The sequence below is a fragment of the Pollicipes pollicipes genome, unplaced genomic scaffold (assembly GCF_011947565.3).
Source record: "Pollicipes pollicipes isolate AB1234 unplaced genomic scaffold, Ppol_2.1 Scaffold_6052;HRSCAF=7182_pilon_pilon_pilon, whole genome shotgun sequence".
NCBI lineage: Eukaryota > Metazoa > Arthropoda > Thecostraca > Pollicipedomorpha > Pollicipedidae > Pollicipes > Pollicipes pollicipes.
In genome coordinates this window covers 9,792,431-9,812,591 of record NW_023596805.1, presented here as the reverse complement: position 1 = coordinate 9,812,591, position 20,161 = coordinate 9,792,431, and the positions used below count along the sequence as shown (strand labels likewise).

The following is a 20,161-nucleotide window of genomic DNA, read 5'->3' as shown; positions in this document are numbered from 1 at the left end:
CGGCTTGAAGGGGCCTCTTTTGCTCTGGCTGTTGACTTAAGTTCCGCCGGGACAGGCCATTGGTGCAGGGCTTTCTCCGCATTGGAAGCTCTCTAACCGTTCAGCGCATCGTGATGCAATTCTGGCTCACTAATGTTATGCACTTTGTGCGTGTGACCCGAAGGTTTTGGGTTCTCGCCATCTCGGGCCACTGACCTGGGACTTCACGCCACGAATCCCATACGACGAAAGCATGAAAAAGGCAATGTTTAGCCGCCTACTTAAAACCCTGTATGTAGAGCTCCTGGTCTCCAAGGGAATACCCAGCGAGGGAGAGTACGACCGGATCACGCCGAGGCAGGTTGTTCGCTGTTTCCAGTGGGTTTTAGCTGTCTTTTACGGCTTGGTCCGCGCACTGGAAGGCTGGGACAAACATGAGGAAAGGAGGGGAAAGGGTGGAGGAGGCACTCCAAGAGACAAGCCCAAAGATACAGACACGACAGAAAACATCCCTTACAGCCTTCATTGGGCTCCAAAGCACGCAATGCATGCCACATGGAGCGGTTCCCGTAAAGCCGTTCTACCAGTGATAAAACCGCACTCCAATATCCGCAGTGTAACCCAGCCAACCGTTGTCGGGCAGCCAGAACATGCTGACTTTAGTGGTTCCTCATTGTCCGGCAGGTCATCAACATATGCGGACTGTGACCAACTACTTCCTGGTGAACCTCAGCGTCGCCAACCTTCTGATGTCGACCCTCAACTGCACCTTCAACTTCGTCTACATGGTCAACGCCGACTGGCCGTTCGGACTCACATACTGCATCATCAACAACTTCTTCGCCAACTTCACCGTGTCTGCCAGTGTTTCTAACGCTGATGGCAGTCGCCTTCGAAAGGTCAGTCTTTGTGGGCGTCACAAACTTGAACGGCCTGCTTTCTCTACTAGGTGCCTGTCCGTGAAGGCCGCCGCAGAGATACGCAGGGGTTCTGTATAAGCGAATCCTATGGCTTATGCAAACATGTAGAGATAACTTAGTGTCTTATGATAGTCCGTTTGGTTACAACATATAACTCCAATACACTTGTACTTTTCATTTTGTCATAGGCTGAAATTTCGTGATAAAGAAAGTATGAATAAAGGACACAGGTCGACAGCAGGTATCACTTGTGGTATTTCTCATCCTGCGATAGCCAAAAGCCTTGTTAGATGAAGTTTCGTGCGCTTTACAGCCAACCTGAAAGTCTACTGCGACAGTGGTCTATGCGGATACATTAACCAACGCAGATTCCAGAGTATTTAGACCCGAATTTTTTGTATCGATAGGCTGAGAAACGCCACAGACGCTAAGCAAGCTGGACTAGCCGAACTTAGCAAAACACTTTTGGTTTGGCCAGGCCTGGCTATTTCAATCGATAAAATCGATGAAATAAAATCGATAAAGTTGTGATTCCAGCCTTACATAGATAACTCTTGCCAAAGGATTAGCCCTCGTCCTGCTTCGCCGTTTTTCATGACGCGGATGATAGGAGTTCGATGCCCCTCCCTGCCTTTTTGAATCGGTGCAGCGAAATCTCGCGATTGGTAACACTGTTATAATTTTGTGCCATTTTTTCGAAAATCGAACGCTATCCGCTTTAGATGCTTACATGTATGCAACCATGTCTCGTCGCAACACAAGACGTGCACAGGTGTGTTCCTTGTCCAATTCTGGGTGAAATGGTATGCAACGAATGTGTTTTGAGCGTATATTTATGATGAAGGGTTACGTTAGTGTAACAGTGTCACCCCACCGCGCGCGTTCCGTGGAATCATCGACAGCCGGTGTCATGACATCAGTGCTGCGGCAAAAACTTCTCCCGACCAGACTGCTTTGACATAAATTACACGCGATATTACTTCTGCTGCAAAACTCCTAGACGACATGAGTACATCAGTCATTACCTCCACAGCAAAGATCTGCCCATAAGTCTTTGCTGAAGAACTTATATCGCGAATGACTGTTTTGTCGTATAGTACTTACGTTGTGTAGAAGATTGTTGGGTAGAGATAATGTCGTGTATAAGTGATGAATGTATAACTTTTTCAGTAGACGTAATGACGAGATTTTCCAAGTTTTTGCGGGATGAGTTTTGTCGCATAACACTTAATCTGTGGATCAGCATTGGCAGTCGAAGTAATGGCGCAGCACCCATGTCAGTAAGCACAAATAGCGGGGAACCTCGGTTGCTGCTCGCCGCCCACGCCAGCCGTAGATCACCGTGCATGCTCCTCAAAAACCGCCGCTGCTCCGAAACCAGTCCTAAAAATGTCACATCATGGTCGAATTGCACGTGCGTGTGCCCGTGACCGGCTGCACGTGCACGCACGCGCACTTGACTAGCCATAGGCATGATGTGCGATTGGGGCTTAACAATGCACTCAGCTGCTGGTGCTAATGCAACGCCGCCTGCTTCTCACCCTGGCAGGCAGGACGGACAACGTGGAAGATCGAGCCCCCAGCTCTGGCTTTCCAGACGCGCTGCTTTAGGCCTCGGGTGTTGGCATATACTTTTGCCAGTGCGAATATCCGTCTCCTTCCAGTCGAGCGTCTTTGATTTCATGTCGGTGCGACGCCGGGTCTACGAGATCCGAACCGGGCTCAGGCGGATGCTGTGCATCTTTTGCGGTTAGCCAGCTCAATTCTTTTCCGTTCTGACCGAACTAATATTCCCTTCCAACCAAAAGGAAGGCTATGTTTTTCGCGTTGCAATGTTGCACCAAAATCACGTCTAGTGAAATAGCTCAATGCAAGCGTCCTAAAACTTAAAGAGCGCAAAAGCAAAATATTTTTGGCGCGGTAATCTGCATAAGTTGCGATCTGGACTTGCACAAGCATTAAATTCAAAAACACATAATGGCTAGACCAAGCTGAACCATCAAAGTTTAAATTGTTCACTGTTCGCCTAATTCTGCCGGGTCTGTAATCTCACTGGTAACAAGTGCATTATTTTGTATGAAGATTTTCCAATGAAGGCTTCCTACATACCATACAACCAAGCAGTGATAGCACTGAAAAGAAAAGCGCCACCTGAAGCGATGTTTTAATGTTAGAGAAGTGACAAATAAGTGGCCGAATCCGGGGGGACATGTGGCTATGGCGGTAACTGAAGTCGAATATTCCAAACTGACCCCTCATCCTTACTTCTGCGAAACCATACCTATGTCATTGGGATCGCCAAGCAAGTTTGAAACCTGTAGGGATTCAGCAACTTTTACAGAACATCATTGATTGAATATTTATTAACGTGAACTCGCTTCAGTGTGGTCTCGCTGGATATCAGAACCTCATCCATTGCTGAGTTCACTGAAGCACCTGAAGTGAGTTTTCATAATTCATTAACGGGGCTGAGTTGGTAGATCTACCAGGAACTTTAAGACTGTAAGTCGTTTTGTGCTGCGATGTCCGCAAGGAAATTGCGTTTTGATCACAAACTATTTGTGGCCTCGTATAAAAGCAGGAATGTTGGTAGGATATAGCTTGCTAGTAAAGCCTTAATCATTAAATATGCAATCGGGAGAACGATTCCCGGTAGGCTCAGAGACCAACAGAACGATGATAGATATCAAGCTGATACTCATGCGCGGCGGCGGAACACCCTGTTCTGCTTTTCTTGCATAACATTAACTTGTGACTTAAACTTGACGAATTTATGAGGCCGATGAGAAGGTCTTGACCAGGAACAGCTTTCCAGTGCGCAGCTGGCTGTGTCGGTTGATAAATGCCCCTGAAGGACCTCCCGAACCCTTGGCCGGAAAACTCAGAGAACTGCTGCCCAGTCGATACTTAGCTAACGAGAAATATATACGATGACTCAACGTCGGTCTAGACGGAGCGCAGCCGGCGCGAGGCAGACACTACTCGTACCCTCATCGGTGCCAGCCGGCAGGGCTGTGGACCCTCGGGGAGGGCCACCGCCGGCTACAGTAGGTCAGCAAGGGTCAGCCCGCGCTGCTCTGGGGCCGCACCGGAGCCAGAGCTGGGCGTGCGCCGCTCGAGACTGGCGGGGCAGCGGGTCGTCTTCCGTAACCAGCGGTGTTCAATAACTCGCCATTTGTGTGCATTAATAAACATGCTACCCGTTACGTTTTATCCCAGAATCATACGAGTGGTGTTAAATGTTTTGCTCTGCTGTCGTCGGCTGAAAAGTAGCGTGCTAACACAATGGGCAGCGTCAATGGACTGATACGCGCTGTGAGTACTAATTATATAATGGATAAGCCCCTTGAAGCCTTTTGCAACATGAAGCCTGTCATCAAAGCAAGCTGCTGACTGACACAACCCAATGGTGCAAATTATTGCTGAGCCCGTATAAAAACTCCCCCGCGTTTTTTGCTCAAGCCATTGTTTCGTTTTCATAGATAAGACAATAGTATAAGCCTTATTCCTCGGAGAAACCATGAGACTGGAGATGTAGTTGGAATGATATTTCTGCAGCATGCCTTTACCAAAACAAGCACTATTATATTTCCGTTCTCCTGGTTTTCCCCGAGGAACAAGGTTAACACTATTGTCTTATATATGTGAGTAATGTTCCTTAGTAATGCACTGAACAACTTACGTAATTGTTTCAGTTTCGTTTGTGTTTGCAAATCCTGGTATCGTTGGGAAATGATCTGATCACCAGCTGAAGTGATCACTGAATATCGCTTGGTCTTGCCGGACAGGTCCATGGTGTTGACGGCAGGCATGAGAACAAATTTCTCACACCTTGCTGTTCTCCTTCAACAGCTCCGTCATCCCCGAAGCCGTTAGCTGTTAGCCGCGCCCTACCAGCGCAGCATGTTCCATTACCGCCTGTGCCAGGTGATCCGACGGAGGAGACACAGAGCGTAGGCTCTTGGACTGTTTGCCCTTCCATTGTGATCAAAGGAAGCGTGCGTGTGAACACATAACGAGCAGCTGTAATGGGCTGTCACCTGCGATGACAGCGCCAGGGCGTAACCGGCAAGCCAATCAGCGGGTGCATTAACATAGCCTTTGAATTCCGCGGTACGCGAGGCCAACTCCGGGATCCGGGACCGATTGCTGATCTGACCGGCCGCGGCTAGAAACGTCCGGTCCGAGACCGATTGCTGGTCCGACCGGCCGCGGCTAGAAACGTCCGGTCCGAGACCGATTGCTCATCTGACCAGGCGCGGCTAGAAACGTCCGGTCCGAGCGATGCTAAATTTTTCGATGCGTAATTTTCCATTTATTTGAAATGTTGTTTCCATACCATTTCACCCAGACCGGCCTTCCGCGATGTTCTGGGCGTCGACAGCGTACCGAGTCTGTCTACGGCTCCCTACGTCGGTCTGTGCCACCGCTGGTTGGTACGCCAATATATCTTTGTGAAGTGTGCAGCTTACATATTTTATTTCTGCGATTCTTCTCGCGCACCGCGTAAAGGTGCTAGACTAGCGGGGAAAATGGACGAGTAAGAAAATGACATCTACTTCTCGAGTTGGTGTGACTGTTGATGTGTCCAGATGGCAACCTCCAAATTGCTATTCATATATACATATATATATATATATATATATATATAGCAATTCATATACATTTAATTGTATATATAGCATGTTTTATATTTCATTGTATATATATATATATATATATATATATATATATATATATAGATGATATGCATAATACGTTTCTGTCCGGCCTTTAAGCGGTGTCAACTGCTTTTGAAAGGCCTTCGAAACCATTATTTCGTGACGATTGCTCACGCGCGTCTGGCACCCGCTTCCTGGTGCTATCTGCAGCGGCCAACGCCGTTCAGTGTAACCGAATCGTTAGAACCCCGGTCATCGTTGCTCTTTCTCCTAAGATCGTTAGCTTAAACATCCAATGTTGTACGCAATTTGTTTTACTAAGTCGATTCTTCAGAATCACGGACGTTCTCAGGCAAACGTGGGTTTGCCTTTTTCCTTTTTCACGTCATTTTGATTTGATGTTCTTTTTAGTGAGACCCCTCACCTTTTTACGGGAAAGGAGGCTCCGTGGGTATAACACTTGTGGCCATAGTACCGTTCTCTGCCGAGGGCTGAAGGGCCATTCCATCCCAGCTTCGGGTGCCTACCGGCCGCCATTCTGGCGGCACGGGGACGGGGCTCCCTGGTCGACCCGGAGGCCGTTAGAGGGATACATCATACATTGGTCTCCTGCCTTATGCAGGAGGCGCTCTGACCCGGCCAGTCGGCCCGGGATCGATGCGAAGCCCTCATTGCCACGAAGAGATCCCTTGTGGTCACCGGGGTTCAATAATTGACACAGAGACCCCAGTTCAGTTTAATAGACCTTTGGATGGCATGGGACGGATGGCTTTCGTTCGACACTGATTCTCTTTTTTCCATTTTCGTTCAATAGTGGTGGCCCTAAGTAATTCAGGGCCCTTCCGCTGTCCCATTTGGGCGTTCATCGTAGGTTCTCATGTCTCCTGTCACTGTCAAAGCCCTCTGGCTTTAGGGGCCCCGTCCTTGTCCCTGTTCAGCAAATATTCACCTGGCCGATTTGGGACCCCTTGTCGAGACAGGACACCCTGTCAGGCATGGTGGGACCCTGATCGGCACAGGGGCCCCTTATTAATGCAGGTGCCCGACTAATGCCAAGCACAGGTACCATCGTCTCCCAGCTTGGGAGATGGGCGCATTATCCACTGTATTATTCGCCGGGCTCGGCTATCACATCCACATGGCTCTTCTTGGCGCACGTCTCCTTCACTGACATAGGCAGGACCTTCAAAGAACGATCCAGGCCAGGCCAAAGCTTCGCTTACGAATGGCTCTGTCTTGTGGCATTCTTCAAGTCCAGCCCGGGCTCGCACTTACGATTGGCTCTGTCTTGTGGCATTCCTCCAATCCAGCCCGGGCTCGCAACAATTTTTGGGCTCCAATGTATTTGCTCTTATCAGCTGCTGGCATAAAACACGGAGCGTGCATAAATGACGAAACGACTCTGGTGACAGGTTATGTTCCCAAAAAAACACCCTGCTAACAGCTATCACATAACTGATCAATTCCGTTTTCTTTTCCGCAGCCTCCTCCGACTTACTGTCACCTCAATCTGTTTGCACAGGATGCAGAGTGGTGCGAACTTGCTAGCCCTGGAACGTAGCTATAAAAGTGAAGGCATCCTCATGTCAACGTGAACACGCACCCGGGTCGCCGGCTGGGTACCCTTCACTTGGGTGGGGGAGTCAATTTGAACCCCCCCCCCCTTCCTCCCTGAGATCTTAGGAGCTAAGAGGGCTAATGATATAAAATTCATAGGGTGTGTTGGCCTGTGCGTTAACTCATTTCGGTTAAATTTCAAAGTCACTAGGTCATAACCTTCAGGTCAAATAAGATCAAACAAGGTTACACTTCAAGTTGGTCTCCAAAGTGGCACCTGAGCCTAGACACCTGCTCTATGCAAAGGGTCACGTGCACATGAAAGGTTAGTGACCTTGTTCGACCTTTCGAAGGTCATGGTGACCAAAATCATAGAAGAATGCTCTGAGTTTTGCATTTCAATAAACGACAAAGGTTACGCTAGACAGTGTGTTCCTAGAAATGAAATGTTGACCTGGGTCGTTCCTGATCAGTGGCCTGTTCTGACCCATAAAAAGTTCATGGAAAATGTCTGATGAGGCTCCTGTTATGAATAAATTTGAAGTAAGCCCGAGAAACTACCCCACACAGCAAGCCCTAGAGTAAAAAGACAGGTTAGTTTTGACCTTGGTCTGACCCTCATATCTGACCCTAGGCCAATGAAATTTAGCTATTTAATTGCTATGTTGTCTAAGAAAGTATCCCAGAGATGTATGGCTGGTCTAACACTCCGTTGTTGCATCAGATTGAACGATTACATAGAAGTTAACTTCGCTGAATCCATGGCCTGACTTTGACCTGCCGTATGTCAGCGACCTTGCAAGGAACTTCTCAATTTTCTATCCCAAACGATCCGCTAGTCAATAGCCTACAGCTACGCAAATTTTGGCGCGGCTCTGCCGCGGTGTTCGGAAACCACTCTGTGACGTCTCTGGGGTCTGACTTTTCTCTGGTCCGGTGTCTCTGAGGTCGCTCCGCCAGTCGTCCACGTCCCTTGACCTTCTGAGTGACGGTGGCTGCCAATCGTCCTACATCCCGGGCCCCTCTGAGTGACGGTGGCTGCCAATCGTCCTACACCCCGGGCCCCTCTGAGTGACGGTGGCTGCCAATCGTCCTACACCCCGGGCCCTTCTGAGTGACGGTGGCTGCCGGTCACCCTGCACCTCGGGCCCCGCTGAGTGACGGTGGCTGCCAGTCACCTTGCACCCGGGCCCTAAGAGGCCTCGCGAAACGAGCCGTACTGGCGGCAGCACGCGACCTTGCAAAGCCTCCTTCCCTCCACACAGGCACGTGCCACCAGTTTGGCGCGCTGGTCTGCTTAAGTCGCACCGCGTCTAAGTGCCTTCTAAAACTTGTGTGATCGTTGTTCGGCTCTTTCCTGAAGTGTCGATTACTCGGGCTCGCGGTTCCGCGTATAAATAGGATGAGCATTAGGATCCCCAAACAAATAGGATTGCATTAGTGAGCAGAATTTGCATGTCGTTGGTAGCTGATGCTATTTCTGTACTTTGCACCATTGTTCCTTGTGAGATGAAAATGACATGAAATGAGATGCAAAAGTTTAAGGAGTACGCAAACAGGTGAGGTTATGCGAGGGCGGCACAAGCGTCCCTCGCATTCTGAGACATTAATGCGACGTTTTGCTCAATAATTTGTTCTCGCACTCCGATTTTTCTCATTCCCGAGCAGTCTCGGCCGCGCAGGCATTTCGTTCTTTTCGAACACTCATGTGCGAGGTGTAAAAAGGCTACAGACCACGGAATTTGAGTAATAGCTTGGGAGCTCAACTTTTCACGTACACCAATCGTACAAACGCTGGACATCACAGCTCTTAATGCACATGCCCCATCAAGCCATGAACAGAAATGGGAAAAGATGCTTTTTAAGGCGACGCAGGAATGCACATATTTAGAATGGGTTCATCTGGATATTACGATTAACTGGTGAATACGATGATTAACTGATGAATACGATGATTAACTGATGAATATGATGATTACGATGATTATGATGACGTATAGCACAAACCTGTCAAGCTGATATCAAATGGCGACAGGCCAGTGCGACTATGGTGCATGCTGTCGCGCTCTGTGCGGTTTCTATTCATTCTACCAGCCAAAAGTGCATTTTCGGACCCTAATGGATAGGATGCGACAGATGGTGCCAGAGAATCGAGGTTTGAAGAAGAAGTTTAAAAGCGCCGCGGTTATGACCATCCAGTTCTACCATGGGCCTGTTCCATAAGCGCTCTACAGTGACGTTTGTTCTCTTTGTGGCAAGTGACAGCAGCCTACCCTCGTTCAAAGTGCACTGACCCCTGTCCCAGCCACGAGGCTCCGAGAGCTTTTTATGACTTTAAAGGAGTATCCCACCTTTTTGACGTTTTCATGCATTTTTACATCAGACGTATGCGACTTTATGAGGAATACAGATTTTCTCGAAATCCTTCCAAATAGCTCAGAATTTTGATTCGAAGTTGGCACTCTTGCGTGAGAAATCTCATGTGACTCTGCGCATCACCATGGAATAAATACAGTTCAACTGCCTTGCTTTTCCAACGTGTGTGTTCTGTAACGCTTGCAACACACTGATATGTCAAAAATGTGTGTATAATATTTGCTACGAAAGCTTGAATTACCATTTAGACAAAAAGTTATGCAATCATGAAGCAATTATCTCGCGAATTCAACGAAGCGTTATGTTATGACTTTGATGCCTTCCCAACGGCGTTTACCACACCACAGTGGCCCTTTTCGAGGCGCACTTTGGCTTCGGGAGTGGAATAATAACATGATTCATGTGACGCACTAGTTTGGAGCACTAGCAATTGTGACGCACTAGCTTAAACCAGTGCGCTTCTCGGCAACAGGTCCTTGACTGCTAGGCCGGTCACGAACGCTTTTTATTTGCACCAGCAGAGGTGCACTCGGTGCTTGCCGTGCCGTCGGTGGTCGCGACTGCAGGAAAGGAGCTTATTGCTGCTGCAAGCGTTGGCAGCGTAATTTGAACTGAACAACAAGTAAAATTGATGTCGTTAGTACGTCTCAGCCGTGTTGCACCGGCACCACCCAGCGCTTTAGACAAGTCTTGAGGTTTCACTGGGGTATGGTTTTGAAATATGCTCAAAGATGGGACAGTCTTTCGTGGCGATGTAAGCGAGGGCCTTGGGATGATAGGCGCCATGTTTACGAGCCAGTTATGAGTGTTTGATAACCCTTGATGTTCTTGGAGCGCCGAAAGGCAAAAAGTCGCTATGTGTAGCGCTGGCGGGATAAAGTTTGCTGCCGACCAGAGACGGCCATTAATAAAACTCCTAACTTTACCAACAGCCGGGGGCGAAGATGCAGATCCATGCCAGAAGCTGGAGAGGAAGAAATGAAGGTATAGACGTCAATAAATTCCAGTCGCTGCTAGAAATGGCAATGGGAGTGTGTTTTCCAAAGCAGTGTATTTTGAAATGCACTGCTCTGGAAAACGCAGTCCCAGATTTTTTTAAAGATTTTTTTGGACTTCGTTTTCTGCTTTGGTGTCACATTCGCTTGCTTCCACATGACAGAGAAATCCTCGAGTTTAGAGAAAGCCGGCATATTATTTCTAACGGAACAACTCGCTCCTTGGCACACTCCCTGAGAATCCGGGCACTGAGCCCGTCAGGGCTGCAGACCTCGCGTGCACTTGTGTGCACCGAGATCAACTGTTGGGCTGTACGGCAATGAGGTAGAGCGAAGCTGTCTTATCCAGGTGCTTCTAGCAAAGGCGGGCCAGGCTATGCACGAACACTCGTTGCCCAGAACGTACGAATCAAGTACATTCAGACAGTTGGCACGCTCCTCATCGCCACGTTGTCATCGCACTCACAAACGGGAGATATGCACGTTGATTATATTCAAGCACTTAACACGGGAGATATGCACGTTGATTATATTCAAGCACTTAACAAAGAACCAGCCACGCTTCGAGTTGTCCTTAAAGTCGTGCATTGGAGCCAAAAAGCATTCGCGGTATTTAGCATGAGCTGCAATTTTGAAGTCGGCTTTAGTGGACCGGCGTCTAACAATCTTTTCGGCAATCGGACGCGTTTTCTCACGTCTGTAAGCCATGCTCTTATCACGGAGCAATTCTTGAACGGACCGGTTAAACCAAGGAGAAAATTGCTTAAGGAGCTCAACAATATGTATGGAGTCTGCAGTGGCGGCGAACACAAGATACGAAATAAAAAAAATATAAAAAATGACGAATATGTAGCACACGTGTTAACAAGGTGTGGCAACACTCACTATTAGAATTGATATGTATTTAAACATTAATGCTGTTTCTGGCCTCGACCAGAAACAGCATTAATGTTTTGGCCTTTGCTTACTCAATACATGGATCATCAATGGTAGTGCCTGCAACTCTGAGCCTTCTGTTTAACCACTGGACGATGGCCACAGGACGAACACGACCAGAAAATACACACGCTGTATTTTATTTTGATCCCTCAAATTCAAGAAACAGTTTTTCGTTCAATAAACCAAGGATTAGCGCAACCGACGCATTCTGACCGTAACTGGTGGGCGTGTGCAACGCATCATTACTTGGTGTCGCCAGATTTGCCTTAGCCTAGCAGCCATTGGCTTTACTAAATGTATTTCATAAAACATAGATAGTTAGATGGCATTTAGAATCCCCCATAAAACGAAATCTCTGGTGTTAAGGTCAAATATTTTAGACACGAAGGTAAAAAGGCATGAGCATTACGCTCGGTGACAAAAACGGCGCAACATATTCATATCGATCTCAGGCACGTGATCAGGCTGCTCCCGAAGGCCTCGGCGCAGCAGTGGAGGACGGGAGAACGTCTGATGACAGCGAATTCCACATATGTGTCGCTCGAGGAAAAATAACCGGCGCGGGTATCATGTGCGCGCTCGCGGGAGCTGCGGCATACCGCCAGCTGAGGCACGGGTGACGCGCACAGACACCGAGGCAGGCGACCACCCGTATGCGCGTCACTTCGGGTGCGCGGGGGTCTCACAGAACGTTTCTCAACGTCATGATGTCCTTTTCGGTGACCATGTTCCAATTGGTTGAGAACGACGCGGACGCCGAAGTTTTTGTGTTTTTTTTTTCTAATGATCTGTTTCTGTGTAGCTGGGTAGCCACCCCAGAGAGTCAACCAGTGTCGAATGCGGGGAGACATCAGCGCCTTCATCATCATCCTCTTAGCCTTTGTCTCATCGTCCTCTTAGTCTCAGTTGGTACGCAGTGTCTCATCCGAGCAAGTGCAATCAGAATGCCGTAGCAAAGACGCATGGTGACCAAGATGTGATTCTTCCAGCTGAAGATTGAGCCCATGACACCCAGGATCTCGACGTATTGGACCCGCACGGTGGCAATGAAAATTAATGAGTTTTTTTAACTTCTGGAGTGCTTTCATGCATTCAACACCCAGTACGAATTTGATGTTTCTTACCCAAATTTGTTTAAAGAGTTGTTTATAGACAAGGCGAAAGCCGAATCACTAACACCGGCGTTTGACATGTTTGCACTCTGACCGACGTTATGAACCATGATCTTCTGGCTCCTATCACGGCTGTGTTAGGGATTTCTGTGGGTGTAATCATACGTTTATCGTAAAGTATTGTCATACGGTGCAAAAGCTCGCGCGCAGATCGTGCCGTCTTCAAAATTATGTATGCGCCATTATGCAAATATGCAAAATTTGTGCTCAAACAAACGTGTGTCACAGAGCAGGCACGCATATTTCCGCCATTCAAGCGTCCCATGCGACTTGCGCCGGAATTGGCACGCCACAAATGCTTACGCCGTCTTGAATTATTTTTGCGTTAAACCCGGAAAGCCAGCGTATTTGGAATAAGCGACGGATGTATGTGGAAATCTGTGAGCAATGCCGTGCTAGGAAGTTGTGCTTCCTCTTTTTTAACGTGGCTTCAAAGCTTGCAACCCATTCACTTGGAGGTCCTGCTCCCTCTTAACCATCACAAATGGTTGACGGTACTCGATTTTTTCACCGTCAATCTGCAATCCCGGCCATCATTCCACGTGTGATATGCGGTACATTTTGTTGACGCACGCACACGCGATTAGCAAGCATTGCGGTGATTTTTGTTGCGTTAGCGAGCATTGCGGTGATTGTTGCTGTGTTAGCGAGTATTGCGGTGATTGTTGCTGTGTTAGCGAGTAGTGCGGTGATTGTTGCTGTGTTAGCGAGTAGTGCGGTGATTATTGCTGTGTTAGCGAGTATTGCGGTGATTGTTGCTGTGTTAGCGAGTAGTGCGGTGATTGTTGCTGTGTTAGCGAGTATTGCGGTGATTGTTGCTGTGTTAGCGAGTAGTGCGGTGATTGTGTGTGTTAGGAGTAGTGCGGTGATTGTTGCTGTGTTAGCGAGTATTGCGGTGATTGTGCTGTGTAGCGAGTATTGCGGTGATTGTTGCTGTGTTAGCGAGTATTGCGGTGATTGTTGCGCGTTAGCGAGTATTGCGGTGATTGTTGCTGTGTTAGCGAGTATTGCGGTGATTGTTGCTGTGTTAGCGAGTAGTGCGGTGATTGTTGCTGTGTTAGCGAGTATTGCGGTGATTGTTGCTGTGTTAGCGAGTATGCGGTGATTGTTGCTGTGTTAGCGAGTATTGCGGTGATTGTTGCTGTGTTAGCGAGTAGTGCGGTGATTGTTGCTGTGTTAGCGAGTAGTGCGGTGATTGTTGCTGTGTTAGCGAGTAGTGCGGTGATTGTTGCTGTGTTAGCGAGTATTGCGGTGATTGTTGCTGTGCCTGTTTGCGCATTCGATCAGTACGCCCGAGGCCGATGACTTTGCGATCCCTTTTGGCGGCTTTCATCGGTGTATTGACTCTGCAGTGATGAGAAGGCCGGATTGCCCTGCATTAACCCGAGTGTTATTTATTGTTACATTGTAGAAAACAAATTCACATTTAACCATCAAACCTTCCGTGGCCCTACACCAGCCGGCGTCCACAAACCACACACAATCGCCCACTGCATCCGCTGGACCCGCTGTCTGAGCGGCTCACCCTCGGTCGGGTGGTGCGCTGTTGCACCAGCCACGCATTCTCGGATGGGTTTTGTGCAGCTGCTTCCCGTTTCCGCTCAAGCCCAGACATCTGGCAAACAGATCACTCACCACGTGCCATCTGTTCCGCCGTAGCATCAACTATGCACCCCATCCGCGATGTGATTAGATACTTTCTTTTTTCTAAAAAAGTCGCCTACAGCGCCTCGCCAGCCACCTGGTGCATTATGTAGTTCCGGGATCGCCAGGCGATCCCACACTCTGTGATTGGTTCCGCTGGCCAACGTGCGATGTCGTACTCGCTTTTCATTGGTTAATAATTAGAGCATTTCCGTGGCACATGACCATGACTCGTTTCCGTTGAAGTTAGTATATAAGACAAACCATTTGTCTCCATGCATGCTCACACGGACTGCCGACGGTTGCGGACATTGTGGTGTGGTGTGAGCGTTGATGAGTGTCAGTTGCTGTCAAATAGAAGGTATAGACTGACAAGATTTTTCTTTGCCGACCCGCGAGACGGACTGGCACCATCGAAGTCGTCACTAGTCTGACTACCGCGCAAGTAATTGGAAATTTGCTACATCCGGCCAGCGGTTAGTTCTTCAACACGACGTTTTCATTATGGCTTGCTTTTGTGCTTTTATACGCTCACGGCACTTAAAAGCGGATTGTGCCCTGAGCCCGCCGTCCAAGGAACTCCCGTTGCCAGACATGATCCAGTTCAGCGGGCAGCTTTGACCCCGGTGTCTTTGCCGGACAGGGTTTAGATTGGTTTTACGTCATGTGCAGTGTTGTGATTTTTTTGACAGTCAGAAATGGACAGTGAGCACGACCTGGAGCTGTATCCAGTGTTGCCAAATTAAGACAGGGCTCAGCACAGTGTTCCAATATTCGCTCACTTGGTGGCATGGATGTCGATATTGTTCATGCTATTACACCGAGGCCTGTGGCTCACTGCCGATTGCCCCTCCCCTTGTTCAAAATCAGCCAATCAGCATCAAACCGCAAGGCTGTTAAACCAGTATTAATGCGCCTCAGGCTTGACAAATGGACTAAGTAGGTCAGATGGCTGGGTCAGGGTCAGAGGGCAACGGGTTAGCGTCGACGAATGGCGTGCGGGGCCGCCGCTGGAGAGCCAACATTCTGGTAGCATGAGTTTATATTTACATCCTGCACACCCTACGGGATGAATTTTGAAACGCTGACTCAGCAGCCTTACACCAGGATACTGCAGCCGACTTGGGGCTAGTAGCGAAACCATATCAAAGTTATCGTCACTCAAAATGTGTGCGCGTGGAGTCAAGGCTTGAGGTCCATGCGTCTCCGTCGGGGAGGGGGACGGGAGTCTGCGCTCTTCCTGCATCACGAAAAATCGTATCAGGCCTGCTGTTGGCGCTCTCGAAACGATTTCGTGCTGTATATCTGCGCTATATATATATATATATATATATATATATATATATATATATATATATATACCTATTGACATATTCACTTACTCGATATATTGTATATGTACATACATATTTAGATATTTATTTACTTTATATGTTGTATATATACACACACATATATATATATATATATATATATATATATATATATATATATATATATATATAAACATACCAATGTACTAATGATATTCCTATTTTTCCTGAAAAAGACTGCGGACCAAAATTTGGAGGGAACGTGTCAACCAATTGCATGGTGCTATTGATCGCTAGAATGCCTGACAAGCTCCGTGCCCATCTGATCTGCGTGCGATACACATACAGAAGGATAAGGCACGAACCACGGCGGCGTTGGAATATGTTCTGAGCGCTATACAAATACACCATACAAAGAGTATGGTGTGTTTGTACATATACCACGGTATATTTGTATCTGCACCAAACAAAGAGTATCACGCTTGGGACTGACACAAAGGCTGCCCCCACTGCATACATGTCATTAGTTGTCACAGGCATTACAATAGAAAGGGCATCTGGGGTACCGAAAGTTTCAAGTAAGAAGTTATCGTGGTTAAAAGTCAAATATATAAAGAGCGCTGAAAGGAGTGTTCTACACTTGTATAAGATTTTGAACTTAGCTGACAATTTTGAAGATCATTCGGTGCAGCTCAAAGCCCTGCTCTTCCAAGACCTAAACACCTCTAGTTTCCGAGCTGCACGCCCGCGAAGATGTGCAGACGTTTTCGGGGACCCCTTTTTAAGGTCACCCAGGCACCCATCACGCCATAATACCGTCATTGAAATTCTGTCGTTTTATTGCCCATCAGGCGATGAATGTCAGGAACAATATAATTGTTGAGTCGTTTGTATTTGGTGCTCGTAAGCGCGATATCCAGATATAACGACTGTCAATTGCCTCTCAGTCACTGTTGTGCAAGGTACGATGACGTAATTCAACATTGACGTATTGAGGAGCAAATTTACTGAACAGAAAGTGTGTTGTCCATAGCACCCTTTTCCACCTACAGGGAATGCTCCGCGTTTGAAGATGGTGAATCAAGCATCAGATGCGATGAAATTCGCTCAATTTTAACTGCTGGTGCGTTTTTAGGGTCAATTTTTTGCTAGGTTATTATCCTTACTATAACCTTTACTAAATGCTTAGTACGTTAAGTTCAATTCGCCACCTCTAATGGTGCTGGTACTGGTGGTGTTGTTGGTTTACAGGTGTCGAGATTCCGCTTACTTAGGCGGAAATGAAGGATTACTTTATTTATCTGAATCTTCCTTCAGGTGAAGCGAACTCCTCAAATGATTCCCCGTCACTCTGCCTTGCGTGCTGCACGCCTCAGCTCCGCGGCACGCAGAGTTTGGTTGCTGCGTCTCGGCGCAGAGATTGTCTGCCTGCGTCTCAGCTCCTCGGCATGCAGAGCTTGGCTGCTGCGTCTCGGCGCGGAGATTGTTTGCCTGCGTCTCAGCTCCTCAGCATGCAGAGTTTGGTTGCTGCGTCTCGGCGCAGAGATTGTTTGCCTGCGTCTCAGCTCCTCGGCATGCAGAGCTTGGCTGCTGCGTCTCGGCGCGGAGATTGTTTGCCTGCGTCTCAGCTCCTCAGCATGCAGAGTTTGGTTGCTGCGTCTCGGCATAGAGATTGTTTGCTTGCGTCTCAGGTCTGCGGCATACAAAGTTTGGTTGCTGCGTCTCGGCGCAGAGATTGTCTGCCTGCGTCTCAGGTCTGCGGCATGCAAAGTTTGGTTGCTGCGTCTCGGCGCAGAGATTGTCTGCCTGCGTCTCAGCTCCGCGGCATGCAGAGTTTGGTCGCTGTGTCTTGGCGCAGAGATTGTGTGGTTGCGCCTCAGCTCCGCGGCGTACAGAGATTGGTTGCTGCGTCTCGGTGCGCATGACGGGCGAGGCTGGCGGTAAGGCGCTTCTCATCATGGCCGGATCGGCGACGTACGTCCGGCGATCTCGTCGCATTAGCAAGGAAGCAACCACACTACTCTGCGATAGTGGACTCGGAATGCACGGATAGAATGCGGAGAACTTGTTGGATAGTATTTATTGTGTTTTTTAGCTAAGACCGCCACCTGGTTTAGTTTGACGTGACGTAAGTGGAAACGAATTTCCAAGGAGCATTTTCGGGAACATTGTATTACTTTGAATCAATCAACATAGCCGTTTCATACATATTTTCCATTCTGATATCTCAGTTGGTTAGAGCGCGTGTCTTGCGATCCACCCAACCTTGGGGTGATGGGTTCGAATCGCTTTAGGCGCTCGGTTTTTGGCTTTGACGGGCACTGCCACCGGCTGGTGAAAGTAGCCGTGCTAAAGGTCAGGTGACGTCAGAGAGCAGGACGGGCCGTGCCGAGCACTCGGTACGTTAAATGTCGGCCATCAAATTTGGGCCCATGGGTTGGAATTGCAGGATCGGATGATACGGCTCAGGCTCACACTTCAAGCACTGATTAGCGTGAGCTCTGGCACCAGAAACGCATCCGTTCAAAAGTTTCGTTTTTAATCTAAAAAGTGCGTGCCTTCGTGACAATCAGCGGTTTTCAGCGTGGTCATATGTGAAGTCGGGGAACTGGAAGGAAGCTTCAGCGCCACGGGAAAGTGGGCAGTCACGAAGTAATCTACAGGCTGCGATCCACTTGTGGCTGCAACATTGATTTATCGGTCGAGGCGGGGCACGCGCCGCTCGCACTCTTCTTCGCTGACGCAGTTCTGCCTGCGTTCGCGAGCACCTGGACACACTTCCTGATGGGGCTGGTGCATGGGCCGCACACTCGTATCCAAGAACGGACGAAGACCTGATTGGGGTAGTTGGTACTGTATTGTGCCGCATTACGGGCGCCGCGGGTGGGACAGTGTACTAAAGTGCAACGCTACCCAAAGTCTGCCGCACGTTTGCCGACCGCGAACGCGGAATGATGATCGTGTGTGTTGGACACATGCCAGACTAAGTAATGACAAGAAGTGTGGAAAGACAACAGGAGGCTATTCATCAGAATGCGGAGTGGCCTCCTACATGTATATGGTGCCTTCCAAACCAGAGCAGGGTCCTCCTAGTTTGTAACGGGGTCATCCGAGCCGGAGAAGCATGCACATAAAAAGTACATACACACACACGCATATATACATATATATGTGTATATATATATATATATATATATATATATATATATATATATGTTTGTGTGTATATATACACATGTATCTAAATAAAAACTTGGAAGGCACCATATACATGCAGGAGGCCACTCCGTATTCTGATGAATAGGCTCCTGCTGTCCTTCCACACTTCTTGTCATTACTTAGTCTGGCATGTGTCCAACACACACGATCATCATACCGCGTTCGCGGCCGGCAAACGTGCGGCAGACTTTGGTAGCGTTGCACTTTGGTACACTGTCCCACTCGCCGCGCCCGTAAGGCCCAGTGTGGGCCGCGCTTGGCGCGCGTGTGGCGGCCGGTCCCGATCGGGTCCTCTCTAGGGCCCAGTGTGGGCCGCGCGTGGTGCGCGTGTGGCGGCCGGTCCCGGTCGGGTCCTCTCTAGGGCCCAGTGTGGGCCGCGCGTGGTGCGCGTGTGGCGGCCGGTCCCGGTCGGGTCCTCTCTAGGGCCCAGTGTGGGTCGCGCGTGGCGCGCGTGTGGCGGCCGGTCCCGGTCGGGTCCTCTCTAGGGCCCAATGTGGGCCGCGCGTGGTGCGCGTGTGGCGGCCGGTCCCGGTCGGGTCCTCTCTAGGGCCCAGTGTGGGCCGCGCGTGGTGCGCGTGTGGCGGCCTGCCCGGTCGGGTCCCGTCGTGAGGTCCAGTATGGGCTGTGCGTGGCGCACGTGCGGCAGCCGGCCCCGGTCCGGCTCGTTTTCAGTCGCGGCGTCGTCAGGCTGCTCGCTGCGCGCCAATGACCGCGGCGCAGACTTCCTGTCCCACTTCGGCGGCGGCGCGCCGCTAAATCAAATGACCGGTACTCAGCGGGTAACGACAGGGACCCCCGGCACGTGGGGCACGTACACGCTTTCCATATCAACCCAGCAGCGTCCGCCTTATTTGCGCCGCGTCGCGTCCTCTCAGCAGTGTCAATCCCTCGCAGGGGCTTATCCACAAGCATTTCTGGAAAAGAGGATAGGAACCTTTCGGGGCTCAGGTTATCGACAATCCGCAATGAAAAACGCACCGTAATGTCATGCGGTTGGCATTTTTTATACAGGTAAGTGGTGTTACAAAGTCACAAGGTATTCGGAGCGAGTAGATTGGCATCTCGCCACACATGATTTTTTTAAAGCGATTTCCGAGTTCCACTTTCTTAACGTTCGCTCACCAACGCCTGCAATTAACACAGAATGGTGAATTGTGCATCGTGGGTCACCCCTGTACGAGTAATTTACTGAGCTGCTATCTGCGACAGCAGTTGGCTCCTTGTCGATCGTGCGAGCGACACATGCATTAACTATTACCCTGACTCGCCGTTTTTGACAACGCGGACTGATAATGAGGGTGAAGGTAGTTGGTGCTACCCTCTCCTTGCCGTTTCCAAGCTAAGTGAGATAGAGCTTAACATACAACGCTGCGCAAAACACGATTG

The 20,161-nt window shown here is 49.1% G+C and overlaps 1 protein-coding gene across 1 annotated transcript in view; it reads left to right on the top strand.

Annotated features, from left to right (window-relative positions):
- Positions 1-20,161, top strand: part of LOC119104768 (uncharacterized) — a 179,734-nt gene that overhangs the window by 8,051 nt on the left and 151,522 nt on the right. Inside the window, 2 exon segments of the mRNA XM_037228487.1 lie at positions 664-848; positions 850-878. Coding sequence (XP_037084382.1) covers positions 664-848; positions 850-878 — 214 coding nt within the window.